Consider the following 20082-nt stretch of genomic DNA (forward strand, 5'->3'; position numbering starts at 1 on the left):
TGAAGGAACTGCAATGAAAAAAAGGAAAATGACTGGTACCCTGGTTTTTGTTAAGAACCTAACTATTGCCATCCTGCTCAAAAGAAAATTTCATCCCCTTCCTTCACTGAGCAATTGTCAGTCAGCCTGTTCTCCTGTAGAGTGAATATGACTGTTGAAAACCCAGGTGCTGTTGTGGTTTGAGCTCATACAGACCCTGGAAGTGGATGATAATTGTACTTATTGTCACCTCCCAGGTGTGTCTGTGCTGTTGGCATTGTCTTATTAATAAGTTCAAGGGACTTAAAATGGGGAAGAAGGGGAGGGAATACTGCTGTAATCTTCCTGTAGGTCATTGGAATTGAGTTTGAGGCAGAAACCCAGAACATTTAAACAGGAAGTACCTCTCAAATGCAAGTGTCAGAAGGGAAGGGAATACTGCTGTAGTCTTCCTGTAGGTCATTGGAATTGAGTTTGAGGCAGAAACCCAGAACATTTAAACAGGAAGTACCTCTCAAATGCAAGTGTCCTAAGGTTTTGTTTTCTTGGCTTGGTATTCAGGGTGCTTCAACAAACAGCTCTTCATACACAACTCCTGCAGCCATGCAAGACCCTCACCTTGTACAGAAGGTAGTTTAGACCACTTAACAAGATATTGCCCTAAAATTATTTTTATTTGATCTGGTGTCTGTTACAGAAGTGCTATTTCTTTTAAACTGTTCAGTATGTGCAGCAATTGTAGGGTGCAGATAGAAATGGTTCATTATAACATATTTATTGATTATTAGCTGTAGTTTCTAAAGGCTAATACCTCTTTATCTGGCCTATTTTCAGTTCACATAAAGTACTGAAGCCAAGCACAGCCAAATTGCTGTGGTGATTCAAATATGGGACCTAAAGCATTCACATTCTGTGTTTCCTTTCCTTTAGTCAATTCAATATACCTTTTTTTCCTTGAAGAATGAAAGAGAATGTTCCACTACTGTGCAATTTCCTGTGTTTGAATTGAAGCCCATTGCTGACAAACACTGTAAGGAAATCAAAGGAGAGGTTCCTACACCTACAGCTGCAGCTGTGGTTTCTGCTGGTTTTCATTTGGGAACTAAGCAGGAAAAGAAAGGTGTCAGAAATGGAATGGAGGCAAACTGAGCCCTGAACTCAGCTATCATTCTGGTCTGCTTCTGGCAAATCACCAGGTTGAAGAACTTTATCCCTGTCATGTTATTTCAGTGTGTCCCAGCTGTCCGAGGGCATTGGTCTCTTGCTCTGTGTGAATCCCAAAATGAGTCCTAAACTCAGAAGAGCTGTTAGAGTTTGTTTGACTGAAAATCTGGAGCTGTGTGTGGGGAAGGAAAGCAATGTTACTATAGGGAGCAGTTAGCAGGAAATCCAAGGACATGAGAACAGAATTGCTCAGAATTTACAGGTGAGAGAGCAGCAGCCAGCCAGGTAGAACAGCAGGGTAGGTGACTTTTCCCTTCCAGCTTTTTGAAAGAGGTCTTCTTTCATTCCTGGCTACAGTACAAATTGGATTTTCTATAAGAGAGGTAATCTCTTTGGGGTGCTGAGACCATGTCTGCTGTGTTTGGACTGGAGGTACCAGTGGTCCTGTAGGTCAGACTGAGGTTTTTATTTGTTTTTCTTTTTATTAGTAATTTGCTCTTAGAATAAAGATAATTTATTTAGTCAGAGTGGTTGAGCAGGATTCTGCAATGCAGATTTGCATATTCTTATATAAGTGGATTTCATTATTTAAAGTTAGCTTTACATGTACAGAAGAATTAATTTCTTAAATTTTCTTTGGTTCTATGTTTTATTGACAAAATTATTCTGTCCACAATTTTCATGGTCATGTAGCCAGTGTACGTAAAAGATCTCTGAAAAAAAGTGGAATGATCATTGGATCAAAGGATGTGGCAGGTTGCTATGGATACTTGTTAATGATGATTTATCATTCTCATTAATCTTTAGGAAAATTCATACTGAATCCTCAGCAAGTGGCACTGAAATAATATGAAACAGGCCACATGAACAAGTGGCAGTGATGGTAGAAAATTGAGCATTGAAGAGGTTTCCCAGAGAGGCTGTGAACTCTCTCTCCTTGGGGGTTCCCAGAGGCTGTCTGGACACAGTGCAGGGCTCTGGGTGGCCCTGATGGAGCAGGGGCTGAATAAGGAGTTCCCTAGAGCTCCCTTGTGACCTCAGCCTCTCTGATCCTGTGGCAGTGAGCAGTGGAATGTGTAATAGCAGAGAAGGGTTTGAAATGTGTGAATATGAGCAGAGATAGTGAATCAAGCAACATGGGGATGTGATACTGAAGAGGAAAAAAGCCCAGTGGAATTTTGGAGTTTGTGCAGTCAGGCATGGCATCAGCTGATCAAAGGGATAGAGATCTCTCTGATAACAGCTGTATCTAGAATACGCCTTTCACTTCGAAAAACCTCATTAACTAGGAGATGAGGAATAATTAGAGGATTTGAAGGAAAAAATTAGGACTGATAGGCTGGAAATACTAATGTGAGAAGATAGCTGGAAATCTTTCTGGCATATTGTCTTGCCAATAACATGATTCCCCTGAGTTGCTTTTGGCTGACAGATTGCTCTCAGGTGACAGAATGGACTGCAAATGCTGAAAAGCTGTTGCAGCCAGCTGTGGAGAAGAGTTCAGTAAGGAACGGGGAAGAAATTGCAAAATGGGGAATTTGGTTTGAACATCAGGAACAATTTCCTGATGAGTGTGGGTAGCAGGAGGAGGGATGCAGGGAAGGAGAGGTGTCACTGCTTGACCAGTGAATGTCCTGCCCCAGGATCATTTCTACCCTGCTGTGCTCCTAGGCTGGGATGAAGGATTTTAAAGTGATGTTCCAGGGAAGGGCTGGATGCTGTGAGACCTCTGAGAGGTTGATGTGTTTGTCCCACACACTCTGGAGCAGTGTCCAGGCACTTCTGCTCTGTTACTGTTCTTCACATACACAGAAAATTAACAGCAGTCAGTTTTGGAGGTTCCCTGCACACCTGGCAGGAAGAAGACAGGAGCTGCCTCCTGTGAATTATCATCTTCATTTTTGTCTGCTTCCCACAACCCTCCCATTTTTCAGTCTTCTTCCATCTAGTTTGTTTTTGTTTTCCAGGCAGAGGCAAAGCTTTGAAATGTGGTTCTGACATTAATGACATTTAACTGGGAAAATGGAAAGGGAGTAACTGAAACAAAAAATGTATTAAATTGTTTATGCAGTCATAGAACTCCTTGGAAATGGTCAGCTAGAGAAGTGGGGGCTACCAGATTTATTCTTGCAGTCCAGATAAAAGAATGACCTCTTTGGTAGAAAATTGACATTCTAGGTTGGCTTCTAAAGGTGCTGGGCATTTCCAGCTCCTGGAAGATTTTGGGGCTGATCTAAAGCATAGTGATACTAGTTGGAAAACTTTTTTTACTTTTAAATGCTGCTATTATTTTATTTACAAAAGCGCATTTTCCTTTCCATTTCTTTTTACCTACTTCAGTGATTGAAATGGGTTTCAGAGGAGTGGGGATATCAGGGACAGTGAAGAGAAAGAGCTGCTGGGGTGTGCTGATCCACCAAAGTCTCATGGTTGGTTCAAGCTGGTTCATAAAGTCTGTGTTCATAAATGCTGTTTTTTCCAGGGTGGACAATGCAGAAGATCCAGTTTATGAAAGCTTGGAAGAATTCCATGTTTTTGTCTTAGCCCACATCTTGAGAAGACCGATTGTTGTAGTAGCAGACACAATGTTACGAGACTCAGGGGGAGAAGGTAAGAGCTCTAATTAGGGATCCGTGCACCTCTGTAAATCAAATCCATTGTAAACTGATACCAGCAAAAGACCCAGCTGTAACATACCAGTGCTCATGGCAGAGCTGCTGCCTTTTTCTGAAAGGAAAAAAACCCCAGAAAACACAGAATGATACTCAATCCATTTCTATTAGATAAAAGTAAAAAAAAAATACAGGATAATTACACAACCCTTGCTGGAATATCCTAGATATTCCCTATTTACTTAAATAACCACCAAATTAAAGAACACAATACATTTCTGACTGGTCTAAGTGAATAAAGGTCTAATTTTGACATGTTTGTTAGGTGCCCCTTAAAACTCAGCAGAAATCAATCTAATCTGACTTTGAAAAATTGAATTTTAAATGGGTGTATCTCAGATTTTTGTTTCTAATGACTCCTTTGCAGCCTCTCATTCAAAAGCTTCCAAAATGTTTTATTCAGTTTGCCTGTGTGAACACAGAAATGTTAGGTAGGTCAATATGTAGAGCCAGTTCAACCCTGTCAGAGAAGGACTCAGAGCATTAAATTCAGCTCACTTTCTAACAGGAACTAGCAGAATTCTAATTCATTATAGGGTGTTACTTAATTAAAGGGGGATGTTTGGCTGATTAAAAGAGGATGTTAAAGAGGGATGGAGTTTACAGAAATTTACTTCCGCAGGAAAATACTGCATCATTTCAGTTTCCATTGCAAATTATGAACTAGAAGTAATGGTTGTAGATGATTCTGTAAGTTATTGAGAAACACGCCTGAAAGACAGTGCAGTGATTGGTCACAGCCAGAATGAGGGGTTCATGAGGGGAGCTCATCTTGCAAATATTTCAGCAATATTTTTGTAGCAAAAGGAAAAATAATTGGAAGCAAAAACACTGAGAGAGTTTTCCTGCCCAAACTTGCTGTTTCCCATAATTATATGTATAAACAAGTGTAAAATCTTTCAAAGGAAAATTTTGCGCCTCCAGATGGAGCATCCCATTCAAATTCTACTTGTAGGATTTTTTTTAGTCTTTCCTTAACTTTATCATATATACATATAATATTCAGATATATACAATGTGTGGACTATAAACATGTTTGTAATTTTTTTTATGGAAATCTGTCAATGAAAGGCACAAGCAGAGCGTGTTACCGAAAGGCCTGACAGTGTATTTACTGACAGTTATTAGAAAATAACTCGGCCTAGAAGTATTACAGGAAGGTACAACTCTGCTTACATGCATGAGAATCCTCAAGATTTTGTTACAAGACCATAATATCTTTACCAATAAACAATTAGAGCAAGAAAAATTATGTAAGAGCAGAAGATCTTCCTCATGGTTCTTTGTATATTTCCTGACATTTTATAATGAAATTTTACCTGTTGTTGTGACTGTTTTCTGCATTGATTACCCCACTTTAAGCTGCTCTCCTGGAGCTCTGATGATATTGCAGCACAATTGTTTATACAACTCTTGCCTGTTTTTTCATATAGTTGTAAAAATCTCTTTTTTCTCTGCAGCGTTTGCACCGATACCATTTGGAGGAATTTATTTGCCACTTGAAGTTCTGCCAAACAGATGCCATTGCTCACCTCTTGTGCTGGCCTATGACCAGGCCCATTTCTCTGCTCTTGTCTCCATGGAACAAAAAGACCAACAGAGAGAACAAGGTATGCTTTAAACACAGCAACACCGGTATATATATTGAATACAGTGCACACAGTATTTTCTTTTACCTGTAGATGTATTTATCTGTCAGAAAGGAAACAGTGCTCATTAAGTTTTATTGCTGCATGTTTAGGAATCTGAGTGGCTTAATCACAAGACAATGGCACAGTCCATTTCTTCCTTTCTAACAACTGGAATAATATCAGCAGACAGGAGCCTCATTTATCTCAGGCACATCTCTCTGCCTTCAGTACCCCAGGTCTTAAAAGAGCAGTAATGTTACAATAACATTAAATGTCCTTCTTGAGGTTAGCAGCTGTTTTTCTGTAGGATCTTCCTATACCTGTACTCCCACAGGAGAGGTGCTGGGAAAGAAACCTGTACCAGATATCCAGGACAGCATCAGAAACATTAAATATTGACTTTCATGTAGAAGTTCATCCAGGTTAATTACAAGGGTTGGTGAATCAAAGTGGTGTTTGTTTTGTGTGACCTGATTGTACCTCTCTTACTTCAGGGCCTTGAATGCACAAGCTTCAGTTGTGTAGAGGAGCAGAGAGCATTTGGCATTTATTTTGGGATGAAGGGAATGCTGTAGCTGCCAAGCCAGTTGCTGTTGGAGACTGCAGCAGTCCAGCAGCAACCACAGCATTGCTGTTGTCTCCATGTGACAGGAGGGAAATGGGCACAGGGATGCTCCAGGAGTGCCTGGGGTTTGCACCTTGTCAGCAGAGCAGCTCTGGCAGTTTTGGCACATGACAAGGGAGAGAGAGCCACAGTTGTCAAGTGTCAGCAGCAATGGCACAGGGGCCTCAGCATGTGGGCAGATTTTGAGCTATCAGAATGCAGCTTAGAGCTGCACCTTCTTTAAAACAGCATCCTGGAGAGCCAGGCCATTCATAACTTGTAGTATTTATGCTCTAACCAAATGTCAGGAGCAGCATCTGGAGGTGTCTGAACTACTGCAGGTACATACACACAAACATAAGCAGCTGCTGAGCTCTGTAGTGGAGCAGACAGTTATGTCTGCGTTTGAGAAGTGTGTGTGGTCAGATAAATACTGATGTGAATGCTTGAAGTTCTGCTTTGGCACAGAGTCCTGTATCAGAACATTCAAAACACTACTATAAATAGATGTAAAGAGAAAACATGCTAATATCCCCTTGTCTGGAGAGGATTTAAGACACATTTTGACACTTCTTATTACACACAGCACACAGCCCCTGGCATTCTGATGGTCGCCAGGGGCCCTCTTTGAAATCCAGTGTCTGATTAAAAATGGGTAAATACTTTTATATTAATGCAGGCTGTACTGATGCAGATCTTGTGTGTCTTTGTTTATGGAAAACACAGACTAGGTCTCTGTCTGTCCTGAGATTGCTCCCTTGGCACTGGAGCTTTCCATGCTGCCGTGCTCAGTCCGAGTAACACAGTGAGAGGTGTGGCAGTGGTCTTGAACAGCACCATGTCAGTTTCTGTGTCAGCATTTTATTGTACTGGCATGTTCAGAAAGAGTTAGTGTTGTTCTTTTTAGATGAATAGTGGCACTTGAGGCATGAGGATGAGAGCTGGGAAGTGCTGTGACTTCCTTCACAGCACAGAAGGCAGCAGCACCCCCAGCCAGGGAATGGCAGCAGAGTCCTCACTGTGTGTGTCACACTCCTGTGGACCAGCCAGCGGCTGTTGCTTGTCACTTATCCCTTCTGCTGGAATTAGGGCTGGTGGGCTGTGCTTGGAGAAGTGTAGTTCCAGCTAGAGAGCCACAGCCAAGTGGGGCCAACACCAACCACAGCTGCAGACCCTGCTGGGTGTCAGGGAGGTGCTGCAGTCTGTGGGGTTTGCTTTAGAAATGAATGGGATGGACTCTGCTGGCAGCTGTGACAAAAAAAATACTTTTCTATCAGGAACTTGGGGAAATGTTACATTAAACCCCAACTATCCAACAAAATTTCCTGAGAGAGAAAATCTCTTGCAGTGAAGACAGAATTTTCAAAGTCCCTCACTTCGGCAGGTTTATTTTCCATGAAAACAGCAATGCTTCACACCAGTCTCAGACTATACCTTAGAATGGGGATACAGTCAGCACTCAACTCCATGAACGCATTTGTGACACTCAGAATGTGCACAGGAGTTGGGACAACAGTGACATGCTACAGACAATCAGCTCTAAGCTTTGTTTTGTGCTTAACTTTGTATTTTAATAAAATGGAGTATCTCTAAGCATTTTTAATAGGTATTTTCAGTATCAGTAGAAATAGCAAGCTTTAAAAAGGATTATTTTCAAATTTCTTTATAAACCAAAATATTTATTTAACTATGTGAAATTTAGTTAATTTCAAGCTGCCCATAGAGAAGAAAGTCACATTTACTCTTTGAAGTTTCTATCCCAAAAAGAGACTGCTTCAACTCTCTGGTGGTTCTTTGCTCCAAGCTTTCCATCACCACCTGTCCTAGGATTACATTCACAGTTTTTTACCAGACTGTACCTGTAAAACCAGGTGCTACCAGAAGGGAACTGCTGTGTTGTAAATTTACAACATTACTCTTTCCTAAGTTGCCTTCTTGCTTTAAATGGTGGAGGACAGATGTCAGTCCAGCCAGTGTCTCCTGGTAACTCAGTTAATTGGCAGAATATGCATTTTCCTTGTGAAACACGTTCAGTTAATTGTTTTCTCAGTTATTCCAGCCTCTGTGTTGCAATAATTTCATTGAATGCTTTAGGCTGAGCCCTCCTATTACACCAGAAGTGTCAGCAGTGCGTTCATCTGTCACACAGTGCACATTCGCAATGTCCCGGTGCCCCAGGACGCCGCAGTGCAGTGTGTGCTGTGTGCCCCGCAGTTTTTGCGGGGAGCTCCAGTCCCGCCGTGCGGGGCCGAGCGCGGCCGGCAGGGGGCGGCGCCCGCGGGGTTTGGGGCGCTTTGGGCCGTTCTGGGCAGCCCCGCGAGCCCGGGAGCAGCGTGGAGAGGAACGCTGCGTGTCCTGACAGAAAGGGTTACAGACAGCACAGAGCCCCTGGGGCAGTCAGGGTTCAGTAACTGAGCGCCGGGGCAGCGTGGAGAGGAACGCTGGGGTTACAGACAGCACAGAGCCCCTGGGGCAGTCAGGGTTCAGTAACTGAGCGCCACCATGTTCGGGTGGCTTCTCCGGGTTTCTTTGCCCTTGGATTGTCTGGAATGAATACTCAAGGCAAGTCCTGAAGAGCTCTGGTGCACAAAGGTAAATGCCCTGGTTAGCTGTCAGAGGAGCAGCAGTGACCTGCACCATGCTGAGGATCCTACCCAGGCCCTCAACAGCTTTTATATGTTTTCCTAATCAAATGGAAGCGAATCAGTGGCTTTAATTAAAACTGACATTGCTTTATGCCTTAGTCTCTTCCTGGTGATGAATGATAGACACTCTGTGACATCTGAGTGTGGTCCCTGCATGCTGAGTATAAAGAAGAGGCAGAGTCATTAGGGCAGAGCCTGAGCAGAGAGGGGAAAGAGCAGAAGAGCAAAACTGCTGGGCAGCAGTGCTGGGCTGTAAGAACAATAATGGCCTTTGCACTGCACTCACTCAGTGGCCTCAAACTGACCTCTTAACCCATATACATGTTGATCTCTGCTCTTCAATTATGTTAATCCAGTGTAAATCTAAAATCACTGTAGCTTCCTCTTGCTTTCTTAATGTTGATATAAATATATTTTTATTTCTTTGACAGTACAAAGGTACTAAACTAAAAAGGCAAAATAATTAACAGACATGTGAATCTCTGATTCTGAGAGGCAGGAATATTGCAACATTTTATTGCTTTCTGCTGTTCTAATGGCTCTGTCTCCAGGAAATGTTGATTGTACAGTAAAATGGCCATGTGCTCTCTCCAGAGGTCTCCCCTCCTCCACAGGTGACTGTCATTCACTCCAGGAGCAATCAGTGTATTAACCTCTCCCTCTTTTATTGCACAAACACGAAAACAGGCAAATGGAGCTCAGTATAAATCATTTGTGGTGCTCTGGATGAGGCAATTCTGCAGCACAAAGTGAGGCAGTTCTGCAGCAGTGATTCTGCTTTTCACAGCTGAGTCTTTTCTTCTTTTTGTCATTTTTGTTTCCCCCACCCCAATCCTTGTTTCTTCTCTGCTTCAGCGGTGATCCCCCTGACTGACTCTGAACACAAGTTACTGCCTTTGCACTTTGCGGTCGATCCTGGGAAAGACTGGGAGTGGGGAAAAGATGACAATGATAACACCAGACTGGCCAAGTAAGACCTTTCTGTAACTTTGGTGTTAAGCAGTAAAATGCCTTGAGCTGTGCCTGGGTGCAGTACTGGGAGAACTGCTAACAGTGAGGGCTTGGTTCATGTGCTCTGCTTACATGGCAGATGACATGGGGGGGTTCTTCAGCTGACAGTCACAATCAGGCTGCTGTTACATCTTCCCCTGTTATGAAGTATTGCTTTTTCTTTCAAGCTTTTTGACTGCTTGTTCCCTTCTTTTTTTCTTTAGTTTGATTCTGTCCCTTGAAGCAAAGCTTAATCTTCTGCACAGCTACATGAATGTAACCTGGATCCGCATCCCCTCTGAGACACGGGTAAGGTCAGCTTCCCCCTTGGTCCCACAGCATGGGAGATGCAAGGCACAGCAGGACAGGCTGCCTGCAGACACCTCAGTGTCCTGGCAGCAGGGACAGTCACTCATGGCTCACTGACGCCAATCAGGCTTACAGATTTTTCTGGTTATTTGTTTTAATAACACTGTTGCTTGTATATTTTTTGATGAAATGTGTCTTCTACCTTATTTTTTCTGGTATAAATTTCAGTTGTTTGTGTAATTTAAAAAAACCTTTTCTCACCATTGTTTTCTCAGAACTTTGTCTCGCTCTCCTGATGCCACCATTAGGTCACCAACTTCTTTCTGAGAGTGCATGTGCACTTGTGGACAGCTCCCAGTTTAGAGTGGCTGACAAAAGGCCACAGACTGGCACTGAACTGGAGCTTGCCTCTTCCAGAGAGCTGTTTTAGAACCCTGCCCAGCTGGCACTGAAATTTCTCTGCAAATTGCATTGAATAGGTGGAGGGGTTGGGCTGGAAGCAAAAGGTTGCTAGGAGAGGATGGAGGTGATTTAGACAGCCTAAACAGATGGGGTTTGAACAGAGAAACAGAACACAAAAGGAGAAAGTATTTTAACAAGCTGCAAGAGGGGAAAAATCCATTTTTCTGTAGTAGTAGCTACCACATCAGAAAAAGGAGTCAAAATGGTCCTGCAGCTGTAAGTGGTGAGCCCTGTGGAACCTGGGTTACCTCCCAAATGCTCACATTTGCTTCATGAGCATGGTCAGGTCACTGCAGCACTTTCCCCTCTGCTCCCAGCTGAGTGCTGGGGTGCTCAGGGCTCCTGGGAGAGAGGACATATAAGTACCCAGGGACAATGGGAGGCAGGTATTTCTATACCAGAAGTATATAGATGTACGGAGCTTACCCCTCCCCATGTCCTGGTAGTCAGTTGAATGTTTCAGATTTCTCTAGCAGATTTCAGCTTCATGGTGCTGAAAGCAAGGCTGTTATGCAGCAGTACCTGAAGAGTCCTGTTTTAAACTACCCTAGGATCCATGTTATTGCATTTTCAAGGAAGGTATTTCATCATGTTACTTAAAATATAAAGTGGATCTCAGACTTATGACCAGTTTTATCTGCATTGCCTTTCCAATAAACATGAATACACATCATTGTATTCCTCAGCCTACTTGCTTGAGTTTAATGTCTGATATTTCAGATTACATGTTTAGCTCTGGTGCATCGAACCTTTAGTTTTCATGCACCAGAGACCTAAATAAATAAAAAGTCAATTTAAATAAGCTGGGTTTTGAACATAATCAGTTTTGAAATACTGCTGCACACAGGTTTGTGTGCTGTATGCTCCTCACAGCTTTCAGCAGCAGCTCATTCACCCTCCATCGCATCCTCCCCAGCTCCTTTCCCATGGGCTGAGGGACAGGACAGCCTGCACTGCTGATTTTCCCTGTCCTGGCTCACCAGGGCAGGAGGGAACTCGCTTCCCCCATGACTCAGGCACTGACTTTCACAGAGCATCTGAGTGACTGACCTCTCTTCTACAAATGTGTCTGAAATGAGCCAAAAGCTACTGTAGGAACAAGCAAAATACATAGTAAGCACAGCCAGAAAAGCTTTATTTAGTGATGAAACCAGTAAAAAATGTCAGTGCATAAATTTAAAAATGTATTTAAAATCAGTGTCAAAATCTGTATTGAATTTGGGGTGGGTATTTTTGCACCAGCTCCTGTATGAAATGGATTTTGCTGTATCTAATTGTAATTCCTTTTCCATAGCAGGCCCCTTTGGCTCAACCAGAATCCCCTACAGCTTCCGCTGGAGAAGACGTGCAGTCTCTGGCTGACTCCATGGACTCAGACAGAGATTCCATCTGTAGTAATTCCAATGGCAATAATGGCAAAAACGGTAAAGAAAAAGAAAAGGACAAACAAAGGAAAGATAAAGACAAAACCAGGACGGATTCAGTTGCCAATAAAATAGGAAGCCTCAGTAAAACCCTGGGAATTAAACTGAAAAAGAACATGGGTGGTCTTGGAGGTCTGGTGCACGGGAAGATGAGCAGAGCTAATTCAGGGAACGGAAAAAATGGTGACACAGTAGAGAAAGTCAAAGAGAAGAAGTCCAAGTCTCGCAAAGGGAGCAAAGAGGAATCTGGACAGTCTGCGAGCACGTCTCCGTCTGAAAAGACCACTCCATCTCCGACTGACAGAGCCAGCAGCTCCCCCACTGAAAAGGTGAACACTAAACCCTTCTCTGACAAGCAGTCTGACCCATGGAAGTACAGCACAGACGTGAAACTCAGCCTAAATATTTTGAGAGCTGCCATGCAGGGTGAACGAAAGTTTATTTTTGCTGGCCTTCTTTTGACCAGTCACAGGCATCAGTTCCACGAGGAGATGATCGGCTATTACCTGACCAGTGCCCAGGAGCGCTTCAATGCCGAACAGGAACAGAAAAGAAAGGAAGCTGAGAAAAAGGCTGCGCTGAATGGCTCCTCCAGTAGGAAAATGGAGACAGAGGCATTTTCAAAAGAAAAATTAGAACCATCTCCTCAGGATAGGGCATCACCCGTCTTACCTCAAAGCCATACAACCCAACTGGTTTTAAAATTTAAAGACCGCACTAGTCCCACCCCTGGGTCCTTTTCTTCACCCAGCAACAGCGCCAAGAAGAGCGGCCCCATCCCGGTGTCTGCCCACTATAGCCATACCCCCCCCGTTCAAAGGCAAAGTGTCATCCATTTGCATGACGTCAACTCCAAGCCATCGAGCTTCCAGGATGATACCTACAAGCCAGTGGTTGGCACCCTGAAAACCTGTGCCACGTACCCGCAGCAGAACAGGTCGCTGTCCTCGCAGAGCTACAGCCCCGCGCGGCTGCCCGGCATGCGCACGGTGAACACGGTGGAGTCGCTGAGCTACGCCAGGCCGGCCGAACACAAGTCCCAGACCTACACAAACGGCTTCAACACCGGGGACATCAGAGACTGCTTGGAGTACGCTGACGAGGATGCTCCTCAGAGCTGGCTGAACAACGACAAAAACCAAGGCAGAAGCACAGTTTGCCCAATATATTCCATCCAGCAGAACCGCTGTAAGAAGGAGAACTGTTCCTTTTATGGTCGTCCTGAGACTGAAAATTACTGTTCCTACTGCTACAAAGAGGAGTTAAAGCGCAGGGAGAGGGACAGCAAGGGACACAGGCATTGAGGATTCTTCCATGACTACTTAGTTTTACCATTTTCTTACTTACAAAGTAAACAGTGTTGGATTGCAGTAAAAGGAATCCTTAAGGAATAAAGGATTGATGAGTAAATAGTGTCTAGCTCTTCGCTTTTCTGGGGCAATGAGGAAATAATAGGAATAATTTATCATAAAAAGATATTATTTTCCATTTTGTCAGTGTCTTTTTTACATGTACTGGTAAGCTGAAGGGTTGTTTACTCCTTTGTCAGTGCTGTGTATATGTTTGGTCAAAAATTTACTAATGGTGCCTGAATTTACACTGACATCACTCAGGTAGTAGAATGATAGGGGAACGTCATACTAGTGAAGATGTGGTGTTGTTGTAGGGTAGTATCTGCCTTGCAGACATTTGAAATGATATAGCTATAGAGTATTTTTTCCTCAGTAAAACCTAAATTTTTCATAGCCTTTTTTTTCAAGAGGGTAGTGATTTTGCATACTGCACATTTTTAACATGGCAGCATATTGCGTTGCTACTAACGTTTGTATATTTCAGTCTGAAATGGAATGATTCTGGAAAAATGAGAGTGAAAGGTCTGAATTCATGAGGGCTGTTGGTCATCTTAATTTTAATTTTAAGTTCTTGCCAATTATTTCTAAATTTTCATTGAAAGAAAAGTAGATTTGAGCCACTTTTATTTGCACTGAGTTTTTAAAGAGGTTTTATAAGAAATTTCAATATGACTTCATGTCCCCAAGTCCCCTCACCAGTATAGTTTTGCACAGCTGAATTTCAGAAGTATTTTAGTTGATGTTAAAATGCAGAGAAATATTACAATAAAATTAAAATATTAAAAAAATTACTAGATATGAAGAATTTGATGACCAGCTAGGAAATTTAGGATCATTTTAGACTCAAACTGCTCGCCAAAACCAATGTAATGCATCATTTTATTGCCTTAGCTAGTCACTAACCTAATCATTATTTACTTACTCCTTCTGAACATTATTGAGTGATAATTATTGCAAATGTAACTACTTGAGCCTTTCTTGAAGACTGTTGGCTCCTCTTCTTTTCAAGTCTCCTAGAGTGAGTCATCTCCCCCCAGGAGGCTCCCAGATGGCTGTGAAATGCCTCCAGCAGGAATGGCAGCTCCTAGCACAGATTTGCACAAGTCTGAGATCCAAATATTTACGTAAGTGTTTGCAATACTTCTGAAAATAAAACTTTGCTCACAGAAGCATTTCTGCAGAGCAGACGCTGCAGATACTGTTGAAGTAGATGGATGACATGAGGAAGTTTTCTGGGATGCAGCTCTGGGCTTGCACCCCTCCACCATCAGCTGGCAGGAGGTAGAACAGGAGCTCTTTGGTGTTGTTACCCTTGTGAGCAATGGCTCATTTTAAGAGTTAATTCTGCATAACAGGTGAAAGTACTGCCTTCAGGGCTGCTGGCTCTGCCACCTCAAGGTGCACAACAGGACTTCTGCCTTCCTCATGAGGGAATAACACTTTGCTGGCCCACACAGGAAAGATTCTTTGCCAAAGAGTCTTCATTTCTGATTATTTGCTTGCTGCAGCCCAATTTTAATTCTTGACATGGGTGGCACTGTTGCATACAGTTAATCCTAATTAACCCTGAAACCAAGCCTAAAGTCCCCTGTGAAACAAGATGCACAAACTTCTGCTGCTGTGTCCTGGCTTTCAGAAAAAGCATGTGAGTTTTTTCCAGTGTCCCAAATTGGTAGAGCTGAGCACATACTTAAAATTGACCATATTTTTAGGTTTTCTGCTGAATGGGAGGTTTCAAAATAAGTCCCTTGTATAAAAAGTTGGGGTCTTTGCCATGTTAGCTGTTCCATGAATCCAGACCTGTACTTTGTATTCCTTGCTGTATACTGAGCATACACTGAATCTTACTGAACTTGCATTCCTTCATGAAAGGAAATGTTGGTATTTGTTACAGCTCCATGTGACTTCTGTCCCTAAGGTAAGCACCTTCCAAATCCCATGTCTCCTGTTGCAAACACTGGTAACCAGTGTCCTGGTTTGCTTTGCTGTTGTGATTGTTACATTTAAGTTCTAATTGCCAAAGAAAACTGGGATTGCAAATTATGCTAAAACAATCCAGACCATGTTAAAAGAAATTCAGTATTATACTTGATTGTATTTACTGCTGAGACTGAGAAAACTGGCAGGATAAAGCTTCAAGAAAACAGAAATATTGAAGAATTCTTAGGGCATTAGAGTAGCAGTACTGTGTGATACTCTAAGAATCATTTTCGTGTAAAGTTGTAGTTAAGAAATATTACATTAGCAGCAAACCACACCAGTTCATGTGTTTGAGTTACATGTGTTCTGAATGAGGAAAAAGGCAGTACATGTGTAAAACCAAGCAATTACCATGAGATTTTGCTGTTTCCCATTTTCATAGGATTTTTTCTGTAGTATGTTTTTAAGATCTTCTCATAAAAGAAAGATATTTACAACTGGTCAGCATGTAGGTAATTACTCTGTTCTGAATTATTGAGTACATTGTACTTGTGTGCTAGATTATTTTGAAAAGTTAGTCAGTCTTGAACATTTAGGATACCAAACCTGAGTGTTCATTATCATCCTCAGGGCACTCAGATATTTCCATAAATATTTACCTCCACCAAACTGCTCACTTTAAAATATCTGTTGTATGAAATACCGACAGAACCCTTTTTAGTTGTGCCTATTTCCTTAGAATCTTTTTGTTGGGATATCTTGGAATAATTTTCTAATTGCTGTTTTCTTTTAGAATTATCTTCAAACATTCTTTCTGTTTCTGGGCTATTTGTGGCAGCTGTGCCATGGCTGTCAATAAACAGACCAAACATGCAGAAACTGTGCCCCCCTCCTGTAGAAGTGTTGTTCTGTTAAAAGACTGTAGCTATAGAAGAAATTTTCTGGCTATTTTTTTAGAGAATTCCCAACTGCTCATGAGTTGCATTCACCAGCATTCAAGACATTGTGCATGCCAGAGGCAGTTACCTTCAGGTGTATTTTCCTGTGGTACTGCATGCTAACCTCTTTTGGGTTATTTTTCCTGACAATTGGAAGTGTTTGCAGCCCAGCCTGCCCTGTGCCTGATCTGCTCTCCCTGTACCCTCCAGAGCTGCAGAGTTCCCACATGGTCCCAGATGTGGAGAAATCACCTTTGCTTTGGAGGGACCCTTCTCATTCCTTCTGTTAGCCTGAGGGGCTGCAATGCACACACACATTTTTGCATTTCTATGTGCTTTTTCCCCCTCTCTCCTTGATAGTGATTCAGCATTTGTCACTGTAGTCCAGATTTCAGAAGTACAGAGTAAATACTGGGTAGGCTACACCTTCCCAGATGGATCACCAGGAGATATTTAGGTTGGAGGAAGCTGGAATTCTTTTAAAGTGTGAATGTGCATTTTTTCTAGTTTAAAAAAGGCTTAAACCTATTATGCAATTTTTTTTAAACTTTGTTCTAAACTCTGATGCAAATGTCTGTTTGTAACAGAGGATACCTGTGATACATAATGGGTTTCAGTCATGCTTTATATTAAAGTTTCATTTAAAATTATTTATACAGAGTTAATAAAGCCCTGTTAGAGTTGAACAATATATTTTCAGAAGTGGATATCAGTTGTAGCATATGGCTAACAAGCATCTCACTCAGATGATTTTGTAGATTATCAAAAGTAACTTCAGATTTTGGATTTTAAAACAATTGGTGGAACTTTTGTTCTATAAATTCAACGGCAATATTGTCCCAGCTTTCTTTAGCAATTAGCTGCTTTGTCTTAAATGAAAGGTAACATGAGGAGCATCAGTAAGAAAGGTGCTGTACTTGCAGAGCTTTGCAGGCCAGGCGGAGCGTTCAGGGCGTCTCGGGCTGGCTGAGGCGTGGGCAGTGCAGCCTGGCCCAGAGGAGCTGTCCCAGCCCAGCTGTCACTGCAGGGCCCCGGGGGCTGCTCCTCACACAGGGGCAGCTGCTGGGGCGGGTGTGAAAGCACAGCACAGAGCTGACAAACACTGCCCTCCACCCCCACTGACCCAGCTGCACTGGTGCTCTGCCTCGCCAGCGGGACTGGCCTCCCTGACAGCAAGGACACTGCTTCACAAACTCTCAGAGTGTTACAGAAGAAATGGTTTTGCTGGAGGCCTTTGCTCTGTTCCCCACAGGCTGCCTACCTTACTCTTCCAAGGAGATGATGGATGAGAATTCTGCCTGAGGAGCAGAGAGAAGCCTTAGGCCTCTTTGGGCTGCCTTTGCTGTCCTCTGCAGAATCCCATGAGCAGTGGGGCCTTAAACCAGGTGCTTCATTGGCATGTAAAACATTGCAAACTGGCTGGGAAGGGAGTATGGTCTTCATAGCACTGTGAGTGTTTTGCACAGGTGAAAACAAGTATGTTCATAGAAACCACAGTGATCTCAGATAAACAAAAGTCCAGAGAAGCAAAATAACTGACGCTGATTGTAGATGGCTTTTTAGCTTCGTGTATTTTAAGTCTCTGTCAGTGTGTTTGAAGAGTATTTGTTTTAGGAATGGCAGCTCATGCAGAGGATCACCAAACTATAGCATAGAAATGAAATAATTTCAGTAACAGACACTAATATCTATTTTAATTTGCACATGGATTTCCAGTGTATATGACTAAAATATTATATTGTTAAAAATGAGAGGAAAACAACACTGAAGTGTTTGTAAGTATGTTCTATTTCTAGACTTAAGGCTGTATTATGTTGGAATTTTACAAGCCAAGTTTAAATTGTAATATAGAAATTATTTTTATATTATTTTCAAAATACGCTACAGAGCAATATTTTGCGCCTTTATTATAAACAGGGTCATCATTTTAGTAGGTTACTTTCAGAAATGCTGGTAGAAATTAACCATGAAAAGAAAGCTTTGTAAATGTACTTGTTGTTTCTAACTGCTCTGTCTGTTGTGCACATCTGTATCTAATGTGAGTTGAATATACAAGTTTTTTTTTTAATTGAAAAGCTTTAAATTTTTCTTTATATATTTTGGTACAACACTGTTCCTCTCTATTTAATTCTCTTCCAGTCCTAACCAATAGCCACTTTTATAAGCAGCTTCTGAATAAACATGCATCTGGAATATTTCCTTACCAAATGAAACATTTCTGCACAGATATTGATTGATGTGGGACATTCATAATACACCCTGAACCCACTGGAGTAGGATTCATTTGCTTTTTTAAAAAAGAGAATCAGCTATTTATTATTCCTTCAGAATGAAAATCAAGAATTCATGCAACCATTTAGCATCTGGAGTAACAAAATTACTCTAGATCATAGAAAAATTACACCAGATCATAGAAACGTCATCCCTAATTGGCAGATACATCCCCTTAATATGTATCAAACAATTACTCTAGATCATAGAAACGTCATCCCTAATTGGCCTTAATATGTATCAAATATGTATCAAATATGCATTAGCTTCTTGCAGATGAAGTGTTCAGATTTTATTTCTTCATAGTTCTTTGTACTGTACATATCAATTACTGATGAACTGTGCAAAGAAAAAGACTTTACAAATTAATGCATATGTTACATTAGAAGACTGTGTAGTTTTTAAAATTCCCTGACTTTTGTGGTTTAGTTTGTTGGGATTTGTTTAAGAATTACTATTGAGGTATCTACTGCAACCAGAATTTTCAAACTGGGTACGTAATGATTGTACATCTGGGTTTCTCCTGATCAATAGACTGGTGTTAAGGTGTACTGAGCATTAGTTTGTGTGGGAAGAAAAGCTCCCTCTTGGTTTCAGAAAATCAATTGAGTGTTACTCCAACACATATTCAGGTCTTTTCCTTATTAGCACTCTACACTTCTTTTCAGTCAATGGAATTTCCATTTTATCTTTAGCGATCTTCCATGTGGGAACAAATAATTGGGCTTATTCATAAAGTGATTGTTTGGGTTTGGAGAGACTTGCCGTGTACCAAAACACCACATAATTGTTTAACTGTTTAATGGGGCTCTTGTATCCCACTGCCAGGTGGGGAAATAAGACCTGGTTTTCTCCTTGGGTGTCTGATCCTGTTATTGTCTGGTTGGGTTATTCCTCTCAAGTGAATACGCTGTTCTGATTGCTGTTTTCTGATGGTTTATCTCCCATTACCTGAATGCCTGTACTGTACCAAGAGAATTGAAATGGCTGATGCACATTTGCACTGTGGAACAGGCCATGTGGGTTAAAGCCACCGTGTTCCAAACAGCCTTAAAATTACGACTCTCTGGGGACTGAGAGTCTCTTAACTGGATGCAGCCTCTGTCCCACTTCCTCATTTAACCATGACTGTAAAACCTTCCAGCCTGCTGTAGTCTGTGTGTCTCTAGACATATTCATCTGAATACCCTGTAATCTTAACAGAAAATTTTGTTTAAAAAGTAGTTATTCTTTGAGTGTTAGTGTGTCAGGAGACCTTAGTCAAAAGAGGAGATGGAGTAAAACCAGAGAAATTATCATAGCTAGTGGAGGAACCAGGGCACCAAAATACTAAAGAGGGGGAAAATAGTTAAGATGTATCAAAGTCTATTTCCTGTCAACATTGTATGTTTCGTAGATCTTCCTGTATTGTGGGAAAATAGAGAAATGTTTTTGCCATTCATCTCTGCATCTAATGGAGCCTCTTACTTTGTTGCAGATGTCTGCTATTGGGGAAGAAGGGAGAAAGGAAGTTCTCTTCACTTCTTAAAGCAAATTCTAGTGGCAGAATCATCTGAGATTGCAAAACTATGATCCAATGTTGGAACTAAACAGTGCCTAACTCCCATGTGCATTCTGTACTTAATTTCCATTTTGCCCTTTTCAAACACCCTTTCTTTAAAAAAAGAAGGAGGGGGAAGTTAACAGACTAAGCTTGTATGTTAATGATCCAGTTCTTCCTT

At 41.8% G+C, this 20082-nt stretch overlaps 1 protein-coding gene across 4 annotated transcripts in view; it reads left to right on the forward strand.

The window, feature by feature from the left end:
• The window catches only part of OTUD7A (OTU deubiquitinase 7A), a 96416-nt gene extending 83126 nt beyond the window's left edge, over positions 1-13290 (forward strand). For 3 of the 4 annotated variants that reach the window (XM_039723220.1, XM_039723218.1, XM_039723219.1), the window contains exons 13-17: positions 3626-3753; positions 5276-5425; positions 9551-9665; positions 9910-9994; positions 11751-13290. In XM_039723220.1, coding sequence (XP_039579154.1) covers positions 3626-3753; positions 5276-5425; positions 9551-9665; positions 9910-9994; positions 11751-13184 — 1912 coding nt within the window. In that variant the 3' untranslated portion in view covers positions 13185-13290. The remainder of the gene's footprint in view (positions 1-3625; positions 3754-5275; positions 5426-9550; positions 9666-9909; positions 9995-11750) is intronic. The other variant, XM_039723221.1, reaches the window with a different exon arrangement.
• Positions 13291-20082: the final 6792 nt, after the last annotated feature.

The sequence above is a fragment of the Passer montanus genome, unplaced genomic scaffold, assembly GCF_014805655.1.
Source record: "Passer montanus isolate IOZ18808 unplaced genomic scaffold, ASM1480565v1 scaffold5, whole genome shotgun sequence".
NCBI classification, from domain to species: domain Eukaryota; kingdom Metazoa; phylum Chordata; class Aves; order Passeriformes; family Passeridae; genus Passer; species Passer montanus.